Source organism: Salmo trutta, chromosome 37, assembly GCF_901001165.1.
Source record: "Salmo trutta chromosome 37, fSalTru1.1, whole genome shotgun sequence".
NCBI lineage: Eukaryota > Metazoa > Chordata > Actinopteri > Salmoniformes > Salmonidae > Salmo > Salmo trutta.
Genome location: NC_042993.1, coordinates 26,280,892 through 26,300,134, shown reverse-complemented (window position 1 = coordinate 26,300,134; position 19,243 = coordinate 26,280,892). Strand labels below are relative to the sequence as shown.

Here is a 19,243-nt window from a genome sequence, read left to right as displayed (position 1 = left end):
CCAATCATCATCAGCTATAGACAAAAAAACAGGAAATAGTAGCAAGTATAGGGATGATGTGTAATGGAAATTGAGACAAATCAAATCATTATAGATATAAGGCTATGCCCCACCAATCCCCACTCACCCCCATAATCCACCACAGGAGTCCTTTGAGGAGACTTCCCTCAAACCCCAAATTAATTAACGATAGTGAGGCAAGAGATTCAGGACATCCCTTGATATCTTTATTGTTGTTTGCTTAGTAAATGTCGCAGTCCCAAGTGACTTTTGTTAATTTAATATAATCTTCTGAAGCCGTCTAGACAGTCTGCTACCACCCTAAATTGTATGACTGCGATTATCTTTGAATTTGGGTTTCCCAGCCAACAGAAACCCAAGGAGGTGGCTTTAATCAAAAATCTTTTGAGTGAAACATGTAAAGTGCCAAATTGTGAATTATGTAGCTTTCTGAAAAATATAACACTAAATGTATAATGACTTGCCCATCCATACTCAAATCTATTTTAGCCATACAAATCTAAAAATGTCTGATACCAAGTTTTGTTTTGTCTTCAATATTGTTCTGAAGTACATTAGGTAAGGTAAAGCCTATCATCGTTCTCCTGTCCATCATAGCTGATTATGTATATAACAGTACTTTAACTAAACATCTTGATTCTGATTAAAACTTACCTGTCCCTGAAAAATGAAAACAAGGTCTATCTCCTCCCCTTCCAATCACCCACCCCCACATAAAGGCTGAACAGGAGTCAGTTTGCACAGCGCCCTACCTGCTCACTCCCCACTGTGCCACGGAGTCGCACGGCTGCTGCAACGTAAACCACCCGGTGTTCTGGCAGTCTGCGCAAGAAGCGGACGCAGCACAGCAGACAAGAAGCGTGGAGCACTAGCGGTCTGTCAGTCCGACTATCTGTCGAATAAACCAGGCTACACAAGAAGCGGAGCAGATAACCACTCGGACAGATCCATGTCGCGTCCCAGCGGTTGAAAAGAACAGAAAGAAACGAGAGGACACCTTCATATGCATGAAGAGCAACACAACACAAGGTGAGCATGAAATATATTTTTAAACTGATTCGGTAGCGCAAAGTTATAATGCCCGTTTATTAGCCTACTGTAGATCTTATTACTAGCGAAATTAAATACAAAAGAGGCTCCATGGTTTTGAGGAGTGCTTTCCATCAGTGTCGTGAATTAATAGCCTTCAGCATTGAGCATTGACAATAATTACTTCCATATTATTTACGGTTTAATCAACTATGATCTGAGCTGTAAATAATGCAATAAATTATGCCTGATCATATGTGAATAAATGGGAGAATAGATTCGAACTTAGCTTGTTTATAACTCTGTTGTAGACTATGATATATGTTACTGAATATTAAGGGTAATTGCCGAGAGCAGGTTTACTGAATGGTGGTGTAGCGCACTTTGGACACGTGTGATTAACAAGTACACCACAATTAAACCCTAGGCAATGTGACAAGGTGCATTCAGTGCGTCTTGGCGGTGTGTTATTCGGATGAGAGGTTATTTTGCTAACGGGTCAGCAATGCCTCACCGAGAGGAACATTTTATTTATGCCTGTTTTATCATGTTGGAAACGGGAGTATACAACATTATGCACGCATGCTAGAGTTGTCCTCACCGTACCTAAACGCAAAGTAGGCTACTTTCAAGCCGGGTGCACTGTCTGTTGGTGTTCTTGAATAAGCATAACTGTGCATCTATTTTAGGCAGTGTGCCAGTCAGTTTGTAATTCCAGATGGATAGGCTATACCCTCACATGTAATATGCCTTATATAAACTGCAAGCACCAGTAATGTATTTTTGTGCGTAAAGTGGATTGTATAGTGCTACATGGCATTTTAAAGTTTAACTGTCAGCCTCGGAGGCCAGCGCTGTTGGAGAAGTTGCCATGTACTATAATTCATCATATGACATGTAACCTATACATGACTCGACCGTGAACTGTTCTAGTCGTTAAGACGGCCGTTTCACGACTGCTTGTGACTACGGTCGAGATAAAAGTGAGATCGGGTGAAATGACTTCCTGATAAGATTGAACATCCGCGCGCTGATTGGACAAGAGGCATACTACCTTGGACCATCATATTTTCATCCCGATAAAAACTAAAGCATGAGAAGAAATTATGGATGAGCTTCAAAACATCTGATCCCGTTGTAACGTCCTGGAATTTTCCATGAGTGAGTGCAATATTTCCATAGATTTTTACTGAGTTACAGTTCATATGAGGAAATCATTCATTTTAAATCAATTCATTAGGCCCTAATCAATGGCTTTCACATGACTGGGAATACAGATATGCATCTGTTGGTCACAGATACCTTTAAAAAAAAATAGGCCTCACAATGGGCCTCGGGATCTCGTCACGGTGTTTTTGTGCATTCAAATTACTATTGATAAAATGCAATTGTGTTTGTTGTCCGTAGCTTATGCATGCCGTATCATAACCCCACCAAAACCATGGGGAACTTTGACAACAGCAAACTGCTCGCCCCCATGACGCCATACACTTGGTCTGCTTTTGTGAGGCCAGTTAGATGTACTGCCAAATTATCTAAAATGACGTTGGAGGTGGCTTATGGTAGAGAAATTAACGTTAAATTCTCTGGCAGCAGCTCTGGTGGACATTTCTGCAGTCAGTATGCCAATTGCACGCTCCCTTAAAACTTGAGACATCTGTGGCATTGTGTTGTGCGACAAAACTGCACATTTTAGGGTGGCCTTTTATTGTCCCCAGCACAAGGTGCACATGTGTAATGATCATGCTGTTTTTTTTCAGCTTTTTGATATGCCACACCTGTCAGATGGATGGATTATCTTGGCAAAGGAGAAATGTTCATTAACAGGGATGTAAACAAATTTGTGCACAAAATTTGAGAGAAAAGGGCTTTTTGTGCATATGGAAAATTTCTGGGATCTTTTATTTCAGCTCATGAAACATGGGACCAACACTTTACATGTTGCATTTATATTTTTGTTCATTCTGGGATCTTTTATTTCAGCTCATGAAACATGGGACCAACACTTTACATGTTGCATTTATATTTTTGTTCAGTGCATGTTGCCTTGAAGTCATTGTGTGACAATCTGTTTACCTGCAATGGAAACGTTTTGTGTGGCCTCAGGTTGTAGTCTAACCTGGTTTAGACATTAGGCCAATGGCAATGAACCTATAGGGAAGATATTAGACACTGATGAGCCAAGTAAGTGCCCTAAAAAGTGAGACATGGGGCAGAAGACTGCGCTACCTGAGATCTCACAACCAGTGGTTCTTCAGCAAGGTTCTTATGCAATCTTACCAGATGAAAGACAAGTCAAAACCTATTGTATCTCACAGTCAGTCTTGGGTGATACTCAAGTTCCCTTAGACTAGGGTTGGGCCAGAGCATTGTGTGGCCCATGTTCTACTCATCCCCCACCATCTCTTTCTGATATTTGGAGATAGTAGATTATTAGTGTGGAGTCACTAGCATATACCACTGAAGGTCAGTCCATATAACCTGGAGCACTAGACCAAACAAAGGGCACTCTTTTGTCTTGCAACCACAAACACACGTGCTGTGGTGTGTTTGTGTGTGTGTGTGTGTGTGTGTGCGTGTGCGTGTGTGCGCTCGCACGCGTGTCCATAGAGCAGTCTGTTTCCCCTTCCGATTATTAAGAAAAGCAGCAGAGGTATTTTTTAATCATGCACTGTGGTAACTTTGTGGTGTTGTTCCATTTTGACAGGCTGTTGCATGTTTTAAGATGCGGACATGGACAGCTGTGCTAGTATATCATGCAGTAGAGATGATGCTGATGTGCTCTTACTTCCTAGCCAGTGAACCCCCAGCACAATGCAGTTAGTTTGATTTTGTGTGACATTGCTGAGAGATAAAGCTCAATGTGATTCCTCAGCAATTGTATGCACAGTCATGGCAGTAGATTCTCACGTTCAGTGGCATTTTCTATTCCTAGTCGCTCTTTGGAGATGAGATGAGGTGATCTTTGGTTGTGAGGACAGAAACCTGGCAGATTTAGGACATTCACCAGTGTTTTGTGGAAGGTTATAACCCATAGACAACCTTGCCCCATCATACAGATAACTGTGTAGTTCCTTGATGTATATGGCCTTTAAAGTTCATCCTTATGAAACAAGCTTTGAGATGTGTCATATATGAGAACACCAGTATGCGTCATCTCTTCCTATGCTCACGGCTTCCAGTCTGCGGGAACCAGCAGTGATCTGACCGACACTACCTGCAAATTAACAGTCTGGCATCATGGAACAGTTGTAAACATCTGTAGTGTATTTTTCACTGCTAATTTAGCTGCTGTAATAAGGCTGTTGTCTGTCTTTGAAGTTGATCCCACCAGAGCAGACAGGCAGGAAGTGGTCCTCTGCTACGGCAGGCCCAGCGGCACAAACAGAGCAGAGAGCAGGCAAAGCCAACCTCCAACAGCAGCCCGGTCTGGAGATGACAGGAGCCCTGACATCAGTAGGATGACTAAGATTAAATGTAACATGGGCCGGGCCTCCGCGGTTAAACGGCTCAGATCAACCGCGGTGTTGGTGGCAGCGGTGGGATCCGGGTCTCTGACTGACCAAGCGAGGACTCACAGCGGCGGTCGAGTCAGGGCCCAAAATGCCACATTGCCCACAGTGACCTTTTCTGGAGGTTTGTGTGTGTGAATGCATAGCCACGTGTTCACCCAGCAACACACACACACATTCCGTAGACATACACACATCGCGTACTAGACTGACAAATAGCAGTTTAAACTTACCAGTGGTATGCCGTTGACCCATGTATGCCCTGGTGTAGGACTGGGCTGAGCCACTTATGGGACACCTCCTCTTACTATTTCTGCATTCTTCCAGTCTCATTCTTCATTTCTCTCTATCATTTATCTTTACGCCGTCTTTTTTGAGACTCTCCGCGTGTATAATCTCATTGGTGTTGACCCACATCAATCTGAACTGCTGAAGTATAGTGGAAGCCACAGGAGCTTTCGTGGTTTTAGTTCACAATAGGCCCCTCGTGTGTTTCTTATCACTTAAAGTTCATGAAACCCACAGTCACTTTTCACTGAACTCTTGTGTTTTCTCTCACAAACCAGTCTTGTAATCAGTCATTTCCCCAAATGAAAATCATTGGTTTGTGTGTGTCGTATTGTATTCTCCAAAATGAAAATCATTTTTTTTTTTTGCCAAATCCCTTTCCTGTTGCATGGTTGCCATGTACAGCCCCCTGGTTACAGAAGGTAAAGCCCCCTAGTTACGGAGGGAAGTTCAGGTTTCTAATTAGAGGGTAAAGGGTCCTGTAAGTGACATCACCTTCCCCCTGTGGGTATGTGTGTGTGCCTGTGTGTGTGCCTGTGTGTGTGCCTGTGTGTGAGGGAGAGAGAGTGTGTATGAGAGGCAGCTGGTGTGAGACATTTGACAATCACTGCTGTGTGAGACTTCAAACGCCCTCAGTCTTCACACAAACTGTCAGAATCGGAGCTTATAATTTGACTTTATTGTTCCTTTAAATGTGTTGTGTTTGAGGAGGTGCTTTTGAGATACCTAGCTTCATCCAAAGCTAAACTGGAAATGCACCTAACAGAGAACTTTGTGTACAAAGTTTCATCAGGGGCTTCATCTTTCCTTGAGGATACTTATTTATTGTAGTTTCTTTCAGTAAGTAATTTCCACAACATGTTAAAATGTATTATTCAAAAACCACATTGGTGTTTTGGGCTGTACCTGCACCAAAACTCCTGTATTTTTCCTTCATAGCTTGTTCTCCATCTTCTTTTTAAATAGTGAGCCAATTTGTTTTCAGCAATTTTATTTCCATAACTGATTAAAACAAATCCCCCATGGCTCTCTCTTGTCCCCCTACAGCAGACATATGATGAGCAATATGTTTGGATCATCGAATCGCAGTAAAATTGCAGTATCTAATTGCAATACATATAGAATCCTGAGAATCGCGATAAATATCCTATCCCTGGCAATTCCCAGCCCTTCGCTCTTAAAAATTAAAGGTGCTATCTAGAACCTAAAACAGTTCTTCGGCTGACCCCGTAGGAGAACTCTTTGAAGAACCCTTTTTGGTTCCAGATAGAACTCTTTTGGTTCCAGGTAGAACCCTTTTTTGGGGCTCATGTAAAACCCTTTCCACAGAGGGTTCTACAACCCAAAAGAGTTCTACCTGGAACCAAAAAGTGTTCTCCTGTGGGGACCCTTTTTTCTAAGAGTGCATTAGCTAAAAGTGCCCCTCCAGAATCTGTCACAACAAGTCAGATCATTATCCCTATGAATCTAGTCATTTTCACGATTCTCAACCATCCTCCCACTGTAGCATCCATAGACCCATTTCTATCAGCTCCTAACCCAATAAATAATGAATCATCGATAACTAAATCATGAAAGGTGGTCCGCCCCTCCATCTCCAACTGGTCACCTGTGTCGTGATGACAGCTGTGGGAGCTCCTCTCCCTCTCCCTCTCACATCCCTGTAATTGTTCACAGCCCTGCTGGGTATCTCGGTGGCTCAGCCACATCCAATCAGAATCACCCATAGAGCCGTAATATCCACTCAGTCGCTGACGCATGACAGCCTGGACCCTTCAATTAAGAGGACACGGCAGTGCTGGGCCCGGCAGCCTCCGAGACTGCTATCCATTCCGTCCTCTCCATCCGACTAACTATGGGGAGTCTTGGTGACTCTGACAGGGCGAGGAGGAGGAACGAGGGGTCTATTTCTGTGGCACTTGGGGCCTGTTTGTGGAGACGTAGGCTGACGACTGAGTAATGAGTGAAGACAGCTGGCAGGTTCAGTAGAGGTGACACACTAAGAGTACATATGACAGGAAGGAAAACACTGGGCCTTGTTCTGGGTCTGTGTTTGAGAGGTTTTACCCTCATCTAGTTTTCTCCATGGTTGACTCCTTTATTCGGTTTGGAAATATCAGAGAAAAAAAACTAAAAAGTAGGGCAAGTCGTAAGTGGTCAGTGCTTGGTGGGCCTCTGTAAATGTGGCACGTTTTCGCAGGGAAATATGAAAAACACATAACTGACATTCTCTCTTTTCCTCAGGGTAAGTTGAAAGGTAAGCTAATCGAGTCGTATTGGTTTTTCCGTTCAGTTGATAGCTGTGTCTGTCACGTTGGTGGTGGGTTGGTGATAAGTGACTGGTAGCCTACATTGTCGGTCGGTACATCGTGTTCAGGCCATGGTTCATCCATACTGGGACAGATAGCTAATCAATGGAAAGTGTGAGACTGTGAGTGGTGGTAGGGGGTGCTCTCTGGCTCCGTGGTTGGCTAGGATGTATCATTGTGTTCAGAGATGACATGATGTTTGGGGAGGGAGGCCTAGCTGGAGGAGTCCCCCCCCCCCCCAACACTTGGATGATGTTATAACAGAGAAAAGGTCTAGTCGGAACATCCCAGCAACGTTGTAAGACTTCTGTGAGAGTGTTTTGTGGTCCCCGTTATTTTCTATTTAGAGTGCTAAGAGGCTGTAAATGCAGACACCCTCACGTTTCGACAGAACTAACACACAAGTTGCCCAGCTGTGCTAAACTTAGTTGTTTATTATATAATGTAGCATCTAAATACTCAGCCTTTGATGAAGTAGATACATGGTTACATGAAAAACTGCAGCATTGACAAAATGTATTTTGTGTACTGACACAAAGTAGAAAGAGAAAAGACATGAAACCTCTCATCATGTTGGACATTCCCTTACGGGTTCTGCAAATGGGCCGCATGCCTCAAACTCTCTTTTAACGCTATGAAACCACTAGGAACGGGCATTCTTCCGACTTATTGAAATCAAACATCTGGCTCGTCTCCAGCAAGAGCTCTAGATAGAGCTTTCACACCAGCTGAGAGCTTAATGAGGGCTTACTCCGGCAGAACAGCTTTCATAATTTAACACTCCAGGGGATGTGCCCAGATGTATGTGTGTTTACAGTACTGTGTATACAACCCCAGGATGGTGTATTTGGGAGGTTTGGGGGGTGCTCTCTGGTACCAAACAGGGTTCTTTCTCACACACAGCATTCAGCAGTATATTTGACAGAGGGTTCGTATTGTTTAGTCACATAAAGACATGTTGGTATTTATAGGTGTAACAGTGGTGGTCATTGCTCAGAATATGTACACCAAGCTATCCAGACCTGGGATGGAGGCACCACATACCCCCAAGCAAGCATGCACACACACACACACACACACACACACACACACACACACACACACACACACACACACACACACACACACACACACACACACACACACACACACACACACACACACACACACACACACACTCCAATCCACCACCAACCTCTCCCATCGCCCTTTTGACCTCAGCTGCATTCCCCACATTCCTGACCAGAAGGACTATTGTAATATGCAATACATTTTTTCCAACATTTTCTTGATAGGTTCCCAGTATACATGTTCTCCTTCCATGTGTATGAGCTCACCCTTCATTAGTTCACTCGTCGACAGTGAGCCATCGTAGCAGAGGCTTAACATTCCACCACTGAGCTGTAGACAGAGAGTGGATCAGGTGTCACTAAATTGTGGCATGGGTTACCAGGGCTGGGGCTGGTTCCAGAGCGGAACACATGTTGTATCCATGGCAGTAAGGACTGGGGGGACGTGTCCCTCACCACAAATCAAAGTTACGTGGAAAGATATCTGAACGAATATAATACTGAAAGGCCAATGAATAGAGCTATGTTTTTTCCTGCATCTGTAGAATTGTCTTTGTGGGCAAAACACATGCTTAATTGTGTTTTTCCATGCATTAGGCCTAAAATGTGTAACACACAAACAGTCCGTATTGAGTCATTGGGTTACATACTGTAGGTCAACTGTGCTGTGGTTATCAGCTCAACCAGGAGGGTGCCTGCTCCTGCTGTCAGAAAGAAGTTCGAAGTTAGAACAGTCTAGGAAGTCTGGCCATCTTATCTCAACCGTTTCAACCTTTATTAGCTTTGCAGGGGTGTGAGAGCTGATAAGAGGTTGACCAGGGCCAGCAGTCTTGCACCTCCAGTGCCACAATCACGTAGTCCATGTGTCCTTTGAGTAGCTAATCAAGGGTGTTTTTTTAAGTGACGTTCTGTACTTCAGGTTTTTGTGATTGGCCTCAGACTTGTAGGACTTTCTGAACCTTGAATATGCTTGGACTAGGCTAACATAAATATTTGACTTATATACTGTAAAGTGGTAATGAGGGGGCGGCAGGTAGCCCAGTGGTTAGAGTGTTGGGCCAGTAACTGAAAGATTGCTGGATCAAATCCCCGAGCTGACAAGATAATAATCTGTACTTCTGCCCCTGAACAAGGCAGTTAACCCACCGTCATTGTAAATAAGAATTTGTTCTTAACTGACTTGCTTAGTTAAATAAAGGTTAAATAAAAAATGAATGATACAGAGCAGGACAGATTGCTTTCTTCTGTACAGGCTGTCTCTATTTCGCACTTATAGGCTTCGACGATCCACTCACTGTCTTCCAGTGATTAACTTTGAATGACAAAAGAGCCACATTCAGTGAGTTAAGTGGCCATCTCGTCTATTTTATGGCTGGGAGGAGGTCTATTGAGGTGGCGGTCCCTTAAGTCGTCCCCCTTGTGACCTGATGCCCCCCTGCATGACAGTGGAGGGGTCTGAGGTACCACCCTGCAACATCCCCTGCCTCCTGCCCCCCCAACCATACATCAAGTAGCTAATGGCCTGATGGCACTCGAAGACTCACCATTGTGATGGGATTTACGGTGTGTCACTGGCTTTGTCTGTTGGGCCAGTGGAGGGGTGTTTTTCCCCCTGGCTCCGTCGCTGTTATTTTTTATTGTCATGTTGTTGTTTTTTGTCCTCCCCCAGCTATTGAGATGGAGTGGTCCAGGTCTTTCCCTTCTTATCTACCAGACCCAGAGAGAGCCATTGTTTAGAGCCGTTAATAATGCAATGTCTGTGGGCCTAGAAGAGCCAATTCTCTGTCCATCCTCAGAACAGACCCTCTAGAGATGTTTCTGTAGTGCTGGTTAACGACCCAACAGGAATGAACCGTTCATTTGGACCATTAATGGTCATCGTCTTTATGTTCACACATGGCGCTGTCGACCTGGGCGTGTTGTGCGTCCATAGAATCTACAGATGCCGCAAGAGAATCCTGAATAGGTCCTGGTTAAAATGTTACAATTTTATAAAATTGGAGTCCAATGGTGATGGTCTTCCAGCTTCTGCCTGTTTCATCCTACAGAGAGGAGCCAGATGTTTCGAAAGACAGAAAGAAAAGGGGAACACAGGAGAAAGAGAAAGGAGAAAATATCGGGGTGAAGATTGAGAGATTACCCTTCTGCTGATAGATAGTTCACAGCAGATGCCCCTCATTTATTTGACAGGTGGAAAGAGGGTCAGCACATTATTAAAGCGCTTCAACGGTGGTCTCTCCGAGAATTGATGTACCTCTTATCTTGTGTTTTATCCCTCTGAATACATATTTCAAAGTGGAACTTGTTTTAACCTTCTAAACTGAGGACAGCCGGTTTCCTTTGGATATGCTTTGTTAGCTCTGGCCTTAGCTGTTTCATTGGTGGGTCGATGAGGAAGTCCTCATGAACCAAAGATACAATTCCTGGGTTGTAGCCGTATCTTCCCCACCAGAGTAATCCACAGCGTTCTTTAACCCTTCCCAGTCAAATGTCTTTGCTTACTCATATAACTTACCTCTAGCACCATTTGTATTTGAAACAGTAGCTAAATTAACAATCAATTGAATTAGTTGTTTTTTGAATTAGGTCTGTCCTCTGAGCTCTGGAGTGGGAAACATATAGGCATGACCTTTCCTTTTGGTTTATGAAACCTGGGTCATACTCATCAACCAAGTAGCCCAAATAATACCATTGATTAAGAGCAAAATTGAGTGAGCCGAATCCATTTGTTGTGCACACAACCGCAATGCGACCCTGGTGATCACGGCACGTCGGACCCTTTTCGCGCTCGCACTTCGCTACCCAGTTGTCTGTCCGGCCCAGAGGTCCTGATGCAGCATGACACAAAACATCTGCTTCCTCTTATGGGCTACATGGGGGCGCCTGGTTAAGCCTTCCCTGCAGGCGGGCTAGCAGCTTCACAGAGAGAGAGGGAGAGAGAGAGGGGGGACAGACAGTGGGGGGAAATGACAGGGTGGGAGGGGAAAATAGAGAGAAAGAAAGCAGGAGGGGGGGAGAGAGACAAATACAGCGAGAGAGAGAGTGCGAGCGGGGTAGAAAAAGATGAGCGATGGACAGTGACATATGAAAGCCAGGGAGATGAGAGGGGTACAGAAGAGGTTAATATCTACCCATTGTGAGAGAAGGGGGAAGTCAGGGCGGGAGCAGGGACCATGCAGTGAAATAGGAGGAATGTTCTACTGTGGCCGTCACACGCTTTTCAAAAGAGAGAGGATCAAGAGTGCTGGGTACTAATTAGTCTCATTAGAGTCAATGGAGTCACTGGAGGCTATTGTCTGTGTGTAAATCCAGGTTGGGATCAGCCCTCGCTCTCATTGTGTATGTGCGCGCACGTGCGTACGCGTCAACCTGGTCTACTGACCTCACCCTGTGTTTTCAGATCCAACCTGTTTTCTTACTTTGTGGCTTGAACCCTGTCTATTTCTAAATCTTCTCTCAATTATCCATCACCATGTGTGTCCAGAAGACTTATGAGCAAACGTACATTTGGGCCACTGTCTGGTTTGTAAGTAATAAATAGTGTCCCATACAACCAACGGCCAGCGTTGTGATTCACACTGATCTATGCATTGTTCTCAGTGATAGTACTCACAGTGCTCAGAGCAAGAGATAACCTCTAATCAGAGACTGGCTGGCTCTCTTCAAACGGCTGATGTCACATCCAATGAATACAATGCCTTCAGAAGACATTTACATTTCAAAGAACAAAAGGCATTCTTAGGAACACAGTCAATCTCAGCGGGGAACACGGTTTCTGAACTTGGTCTTAGTGAAAAGGCAGTGGTTTTCAAAAGATGCATGGTCTACGGAGTTATACTTTCATATTCGGAACATTCTCCCTTGTTTTGTCGTGTAACGTGTACCTATTACTATTTGCTTAGCTCTCGACTCCAACGTCCTGTGTGTTCACCCGTTTTGTGTCTTCCATTGGTCATTACTAAAACCAGGATCTACTCCATGCCACAAACTCTATACAACTCCTATTCCGATTGGATTGAAAAAGTCACACGTCCACGGAGGGGTAGAGGCTGCCTGTCATCAGTACCCCATGTTTGAGTTCATAGACCAGCCACTCATCTGGCTTTACGCTCCACTGGCATAATCCTGCCACTTGAAACGGCAATCCTACTGTCTGATGGAGCACATATGCTCCGGAAGAACGGTGTGTGTGGTAAATATGACGCCCCGCCACCTCCACCACCGCTACCTTTAGTTCCGCTACATTTTTCATCCCCTCTTTCTTTCTGTAGTCACACTTTATTGGACGGTCTGAATAGTCCATCTGTAGATACAGATGGTCAAACTATCAACAAACTAGGCAACTGCGTGCTAATGTTAGGGTTAGATTTAGAATATGGGTTAGGGGTAAGGGTTCAATTTAGAGTTAGGATAAGGGTTAAGGTTAGGGCTAGGGTTAAGGTTAGTAGATACAGTAGTTGGTTGAAATGTTACTGATAGTCTGTAGAGCATCTACGGATGGACCATCCAAATACAGTGTTACCCTTTCTGTTTTTATCCCTGTTTTTGTCCCTGTCTAGGCTCTTTCCTCTGACACCTGTTGAGTTTTGTCCCGGAACTTATTCCAAACAATGGGTACCTTTCCCGGCCTCGCCTGCTGACATCTGGAAAGTGTAGCAGTCCCCCCTCCTCTCTAGACGGAATTTATAGTAGTAGGCCTTCTAGGCCTTTCGACAGCAGGGTAGAGGGGGGTTGACGTGAGAGAGGTGTGGAGGTTGAACGGTAGAGAGCCAACTTAAACGACGGAGGTAGGGAGGTAAGCCCCGTTTTTATGTCATGCTGCCAATAGTTAGCTTTTTCACAAATTCATAGGACTTTGTTTAAAGTCTTGGGGTTTTGTTTCGTGATCATTAGGGCTAGAATACTTGGAAAGTACTTGCTATTTGCAAAGTGCCTCTGTTTCTTTGCTATTGAACCATACCAACATACTAACCTTATACTATTATGTAATGTGTACACAAAACCCTTTAAAAACACCACAGACATAGATCCTTTTCCTGCCAGAAGGAACTCATTGTTTTGCCTCATAAAAACGAAGTGCCAGAATAGACTTATTTGTATCGTACCACAGGCCACTCTGAGAACAATACCACTCTGACTCTTCAGCTGTCACACAGCAGAAGGAGCATGTTTGGTTCTCTGGGCCAGTTTCTTAATACTTTTTGAAGGAAAGTAAATGAAAAACAGCCACCACCTGTGCCCCCAGGTTTTTGTAGCAGTTCTGGGGTTTACAGACGAGGTCTTTCTACTGCTATACCCCACATGGTAGTCTATGTAGGCTCCCGAGTGGCGCAGCGGTCTAAGGCACTGCATCTCAGTGCTTGAGGTGTCACTACAGACCCTGGTTCCATCCCGGGTTGTATCGCAACCGGCCGTAATCGGGAGTCCCATAGGGAAGTGCACAATTGGCCCAGCATCATCCGGGTTAGAGGAGGGGTATGCCGTCATTGTGAAATAAGAATTTGTTTTTAACTGACTTGCCTAGTTAAAAAAAAATGTGCCTTCTGTTTTTACACATGAAAAATAACAGAATGTGGGCTCTCCAAAAGGCCTGATAATCTGCAAACCAACTCTGCGGGCAAACAATTGAATTTACTGGGCAGGGCCTTATTGCCACGTTCTGACACACACATGCACACAGGATAATCATGTTGGGATGCGCTCTAGCAATAAATAGCTAGAGAGCATCCTCCTTGGTTTAGGTACACTATCCTGTTATAGACACACAACCTTGCCCCCTCCCTTCCTTACTCCCAAGTCATTGCAATGTGTTCCCCTACAAATAACGGTATTCTTTCTCTATGCGACATGTCATTGAGATATGTACCATTTCAAACCACTCCAGTTAATTTTGCTTTAAAGTTGAATTTATCTTTCATTGGGGCTTGCTAATTTGGAGAACATTTTAAAATACTGATGGTCTTGCGTTAGCGAAGCATTCTGTACAGCCGTTTAGGAATGCAAATGTGGTGTGCAGAAACTTTGTTCAACTCATCGCAGCTGGTTATGCAATTTTAGATTAGGAGCGATGCCTCTTTTCTGTCAACCTTGCATGTTGAGGAGAAATCGTTTAGGGAGATTTGTTGAGCTCCTTCCCCTTGTGCACATAGACACACAGACACACTCTCACAGCTACAGGGTGTTATGAATATCAATGCAGAAGTATGATTCCTATTATTATTGTAGCCTCCAAGATATTCAATTCCTCGTAAAACTTGGACTGGCATGTTTTGTGTATTCCCAATAGCAGTCAGCTCAGTGCATGCGTGGGAGCTTGGCCCAGCACTTTCCTGGCAGACACAGGACTCATTCCAGCTCTAAAGAGTGCGAAATGAGCTCAGTGTGAGCTTTAGAGACCACTGTCACTCTCTGCCACATGGTCTCTCTCTGTTTCTCTGTCTCTGCGGCCCTGGAGAAAAGCAGGCCGTGCTAACACCTCTCATTTTTATATTTTTCTCCCAGGGACTGTGAGTGCAGGTGAGGTGAGGACAAGGACAAGTCCTTCATCCGTCCGTCAACGTCAGAAGTGTCCCGGTGCCGCCCACCCTCAGGTCACCTTCACCACAACGGAGGCCGAACAAATAGGCGTCTCTCAACCCAGCGTCCCTCAGACTGGCCGCCTTCACAAAGCAAATATTTGTGGCCATTATATCTCATTTCCCAGGGCTAACCTTCAGTGAAAAGATCAACGGAAAAGGAGTGATCGCTCAGAGAGAGACGGACAGAGAGAAAAAGAAAGAAAGGGGGAGGGTGAAAAATAGTAACCCTTTCAAAGTGAACTCTGCCTGCTATTTCTGTTGCGCTGTGGGCAGGAGAACATCCCATTTGGGAGTGCTGTTGGCCAGTGGCAAAAGGATTTCTCTGCACCCTGCCCATTTATCCAAATGCCTGTGTAAATACTGGATAGAGATATCAATTTGTCTCGGCTCCAATAGTTCCCAAAAAGAGACTATAAGCTATCTATAGAAAGCTCCACAACAAGCTTGGCCTCTGTGGTCACAGAATTGCCACCTAGTTATTTCCTCAGTAGAGAGATTCAGGAACTGTAAGTGAGAATGGGAGCTGCTATGCTTTAGTTCTGAAGCAGAAAGCTTACTGAAAAGCTCACACCAGACTAGAACTTGAAAGGTACAACAATAGATCCAGGGGGAACACCTTTCGCAACTAGCTGCAGGAGAAGGCAGCCATTTTGGGGCTGCTGTTTTGATGTCTTTACCCAGAAGGGTGGAGCACCATGAAGCCGCTAACACCCATAGGATCCCCCTCACCTCTGAGGCTCCTCAACAAGGGCCCGGACTACCTGCGTAGACAGATGGAGGGTGGGGGCCAGGGCCGTTCCATCAGCGCTGTAGAGAGACTAGAGGCAGACAAGGCCAAGTACGTTAAAAGTCAGCAGGTCATTAACACCAAACAGGAGCCCGTCCTGGTGCCCTGCACACCACCTCCTCCACACCGTCGTCCCCACACCGTGCCTGGGAGCCTCACACCACGACTGCCACCCCGCCGATCCTCTGCTCCTTTCACCACCCTGACCGGCCCCCTCACGGTACGAGACGAGAACGAGAATGATGACTCGAGGAAGGAGAATCGGAGGACGTCGGTGGATGTGGAAGCACGGAACAGGAGTAACGCCAACAAGGTGACCCCACCCAGCCCCAGAACCCCCAGGACTCCACCCTCCGTACCCCTGGTAGCCCCTCACAGTGCCCCCATCCTCAGGAGGAGCACCGGTAAGCGCATGCTGCGGCCTGACTCCCTGGTCATCTACCGGCAGAAGAAAGAGTGCAAAAGCCTGCCTAATGGTGGCATTGTATTGGGGAACTCCAACATGGAGATAAAGGGGTACAACTTTGTCCGCCGCCTCTTCCAGGGCTCCATGCGGGAGAAGAGTGGTGGGGGCGAGGGGGGCACCCAGAAGATGGTGATCAGCGAGGAGAAGGCTCTGTCGCGGGATGGTGACTCACGCATGTCCTGGACCAATGACAAGGACACCGTGGACGGGGGACAGGTAGGGCCAGGTAGCCGGAGATCCAGTAAGACCGACCATGAGCGCTCACCGCTTCCCAGCCCTGGCCTCAGCCCTGGCTTCAGTTGTACACCAGAGCAGACTAAGAATGGTGTTAGCTGTGTTTGCAATGGCACCACCAATGGTACCAGAAACGGCAATGGCATCACCAAGGGCAATGACGTAAGTGACCACACTGACAACGAGGCGGACATCTGGAAGCGGGTGCCGCCGCCACCGCCCCCGCGGCGGCGTTCAGGACTACAACGCTCCAAGTCAGATCTGCTTCTGCGATGCTCAGTGGCGTTGTCTGACCAGGAGCATTTCTTTGACTACTGTGGGCTGGACCTGGACATGGTGGACCGGCTGGGGCCTGAGAACTTCCTGGGTGGGGCCAGCGACGTAGACACGCTCTCATTGGTGCTGAGGAGCATAGGGGGAGGGGGCGGTGGCTCGGTGCCCAGCGAGTTCTCCCGCCACTCAGGAGAGGCGGGGCTTTTCCAGGAGGAGGTGGCGGAGAAGCTGACCACGGGGGTGTCAATCATCGAGAGGAACGCCCGTGTCATCAAGTGGCTCTACAGCTGCAAGAACGCAGCACAGGAGGGGCCCAAAGAGTCCACTGTTTAGACACCCCTTCTCTAAAAGAAGACATGTTCCCCTATGACTGAAGGACAGAGACTTTGTTATTGTACTGTAATCCTTAGTCTTCTCCCAAGTTGATATGCTGTATTTATATGTCCAATGGGAAGTGTGGGTGGTTTGGATGGCCTACACCTTATTTTCAAGTGGAATCATTTACCCCTGCATATGTTAGTGTCAGTGAGTGTGTGATTGTGTTGGATATGGCTGTCCCACCCACTCCCTATCCTAACTAATAGGTATTGTCGGATCTATAGTGACTGACAGCCTCCCCTAAGCTCCGCTCTGACTCTACAACCAACAATAAGGCACATCAATGAGAAAACAACAGGCACAGATGAGGCTGTACACAACCCTACACTCTTCTCTCGAATATATGAATAATTTAGAATGGAAAACCACTGTTTTTTTTCTGAACTGGAGTGAACCGTGAGTACCTCATTCCGAACTGTGCCAGTTTAGTTTGTGTGTTGCTTTTTTTTTTCTTCTTAAACGCAGGCGTTGGAACAGGCACGCGAGGGACCCCTGTGGGGTCGTTAATGCACTGAACTGGACGAAAAGTGTGAGAGAGAGGAAACGAGTGAGAGACGGAAAGAGAAACAGCTTTATAGGAGACTCCTCTCCTATTAAACACTGAGCATAATACTCTAGAGACAGTACTACCGGGACAGTAGTATTAGACAAGGAGGGACGCGGGGTCGGTTATTTTGATCCTACAGCACCTCTGAACCTTACCCCAAAGAGAGCTAACTCTTACACAGCAACTACTGACCACTGATACGTTAGTTGTGATACAATTGCAATTGATTTTGACAGCTACAGATGTGTAACTGGCTGGCAGCGAACTCTGCATTGCCTTTACACCTGTTGCTACTGTGTAAGCTACCTTGGTGCCATTGCAGGTAGAAATTAAAGTGCGATATGTTCTTTTACTGGATAACTAGTCAATTCCTTGTGGAAGAAAGTTACTTTTTACTTCGCGACCACAAAATATTCACTTAAAGGGCATTTTAAATTCCTCATCAAACAAAGATCATTTTGTTTCTGTTTTCATATAACAGATTTCACCATAGTAGGTGTTCAAAGTGTAAGGGACCATGAGCTATCAGGTTGCCAAATATTTGAGGGTGACACCTTCACAGAGCTGACGTTTACAGAGTCCCCCAGACTCCCTCGAGGGTGGGGGTTGGGGTTCATCTCCCCCCTGGGGCCAATGGTCATCTGGTTCTCCCCCACAGGAGACCCCAGGCCTGAGAGAGGATGGTAAGGGGGTAAGAACTCCCTCTCTCCCTCTCTACCTCTAATAGCTATAGATCCTACCTCACTTCATCAATCTGTCATTGATGCCCCTTTTATCTAAATGAAAATGTCACTTTGATCAGAATTCTCCCAGGGATATCCCTAAAAAATGAACTGAAGGTCCACGGGTGGTATGTACGGGTTAGAATGTGACCCGGAGAGACAGAGAGAGGCATTGGGTGGAGTAATATTGGACCTGAGGAAGGTCACATGATAGCCTATGTAATAAATCAACAACCAATCCCCTTTTAGAGCCATGGTATTTTCTCTCTGTATGTAGCATGGCGCCCAAACCAACTGGACCACCCCTTTAAACTGGATTTGTGTTGGAAATTCCTCTGAGAAAACTTCTCTTGCATGTTTACAAAACGGCTCTGTACATTATTCAATCTATGTTTTATTTTCCATATATGAGAGGTTCCGCTTTTATTCCAAAGAGAAATGTGTATGATGTTGTACACAGAACATTTTAAGAATAAAGTAATATTTGTTAAACAAATGTTTATATTTTTTATTGTTTTTTTGGCTCCTGCTACAATAGACATAAACAAGTAGACAAAAACCATTAAGCACCACACATGTCTGTATACCATCATATAATGTTTCTGTCTCACAGAAACAGTACATGATGAATTCATCCACTCTTTAACATTGCAATCATAAGTGCAGTCTTAATTTTTACAAACTTAGCTAACCATTTCATGGGTACAGGCAACCTGTTGTTTACAGTAGGCTAATAACTACTTTTGAGAAGAAAGAAACTCCTCTGTAAATAGTTGTTTTAGGAATGTCTGATGGAAAAGAGTGAGTGAGTCAGTGTTTTGATGTTGTCTGGCCTTTGACAGACATCTCATTTTTCACATTAGCTCAAAAGGCTGCCTGTGGTAATCATTTTAGCATCCTGAGCATATAGAACCCCTGAGGGAGTTGCAACAGGTCCTGTTTACAGACAACACAAAGGAGACTGTGGCCTGATGCTATGTCTGGGTGGTCAGGTTGAGACGTCCATGGACAACTGCTTCCTTTTCTATG

At 45.4% G+C, this 19,243-nt stretch overlaps 1 protein-coding gene across 1 annotated transcript; it reads left to right on the top strand.

The window, feature by feature from the left end:
* The first annotated feature begins 763 nt into the window (after positions 1-763).
* LOC115177112 (protein FAM110C-like) lies at positions 764-18,710 on the top strand. The gene is made up of 2 exons (XM_029737631.1): positions 764-1,050; positions 14,731-18,710. Exon 2 carries the CDS (start codon positions 15,503-15,505, stop codon positions 16,898-16,900), a length of 1,398 nt encoding a protein of 465 aa, XP_029593491.1. The 5' UTR covers positions 764-1,050; positions 14,731-15,502; the 3' UTR covers positions 16,901-18,710.
* The last annotated feature ends 533 nt before the right edge of the window (positions 18,711-19,243 follow it).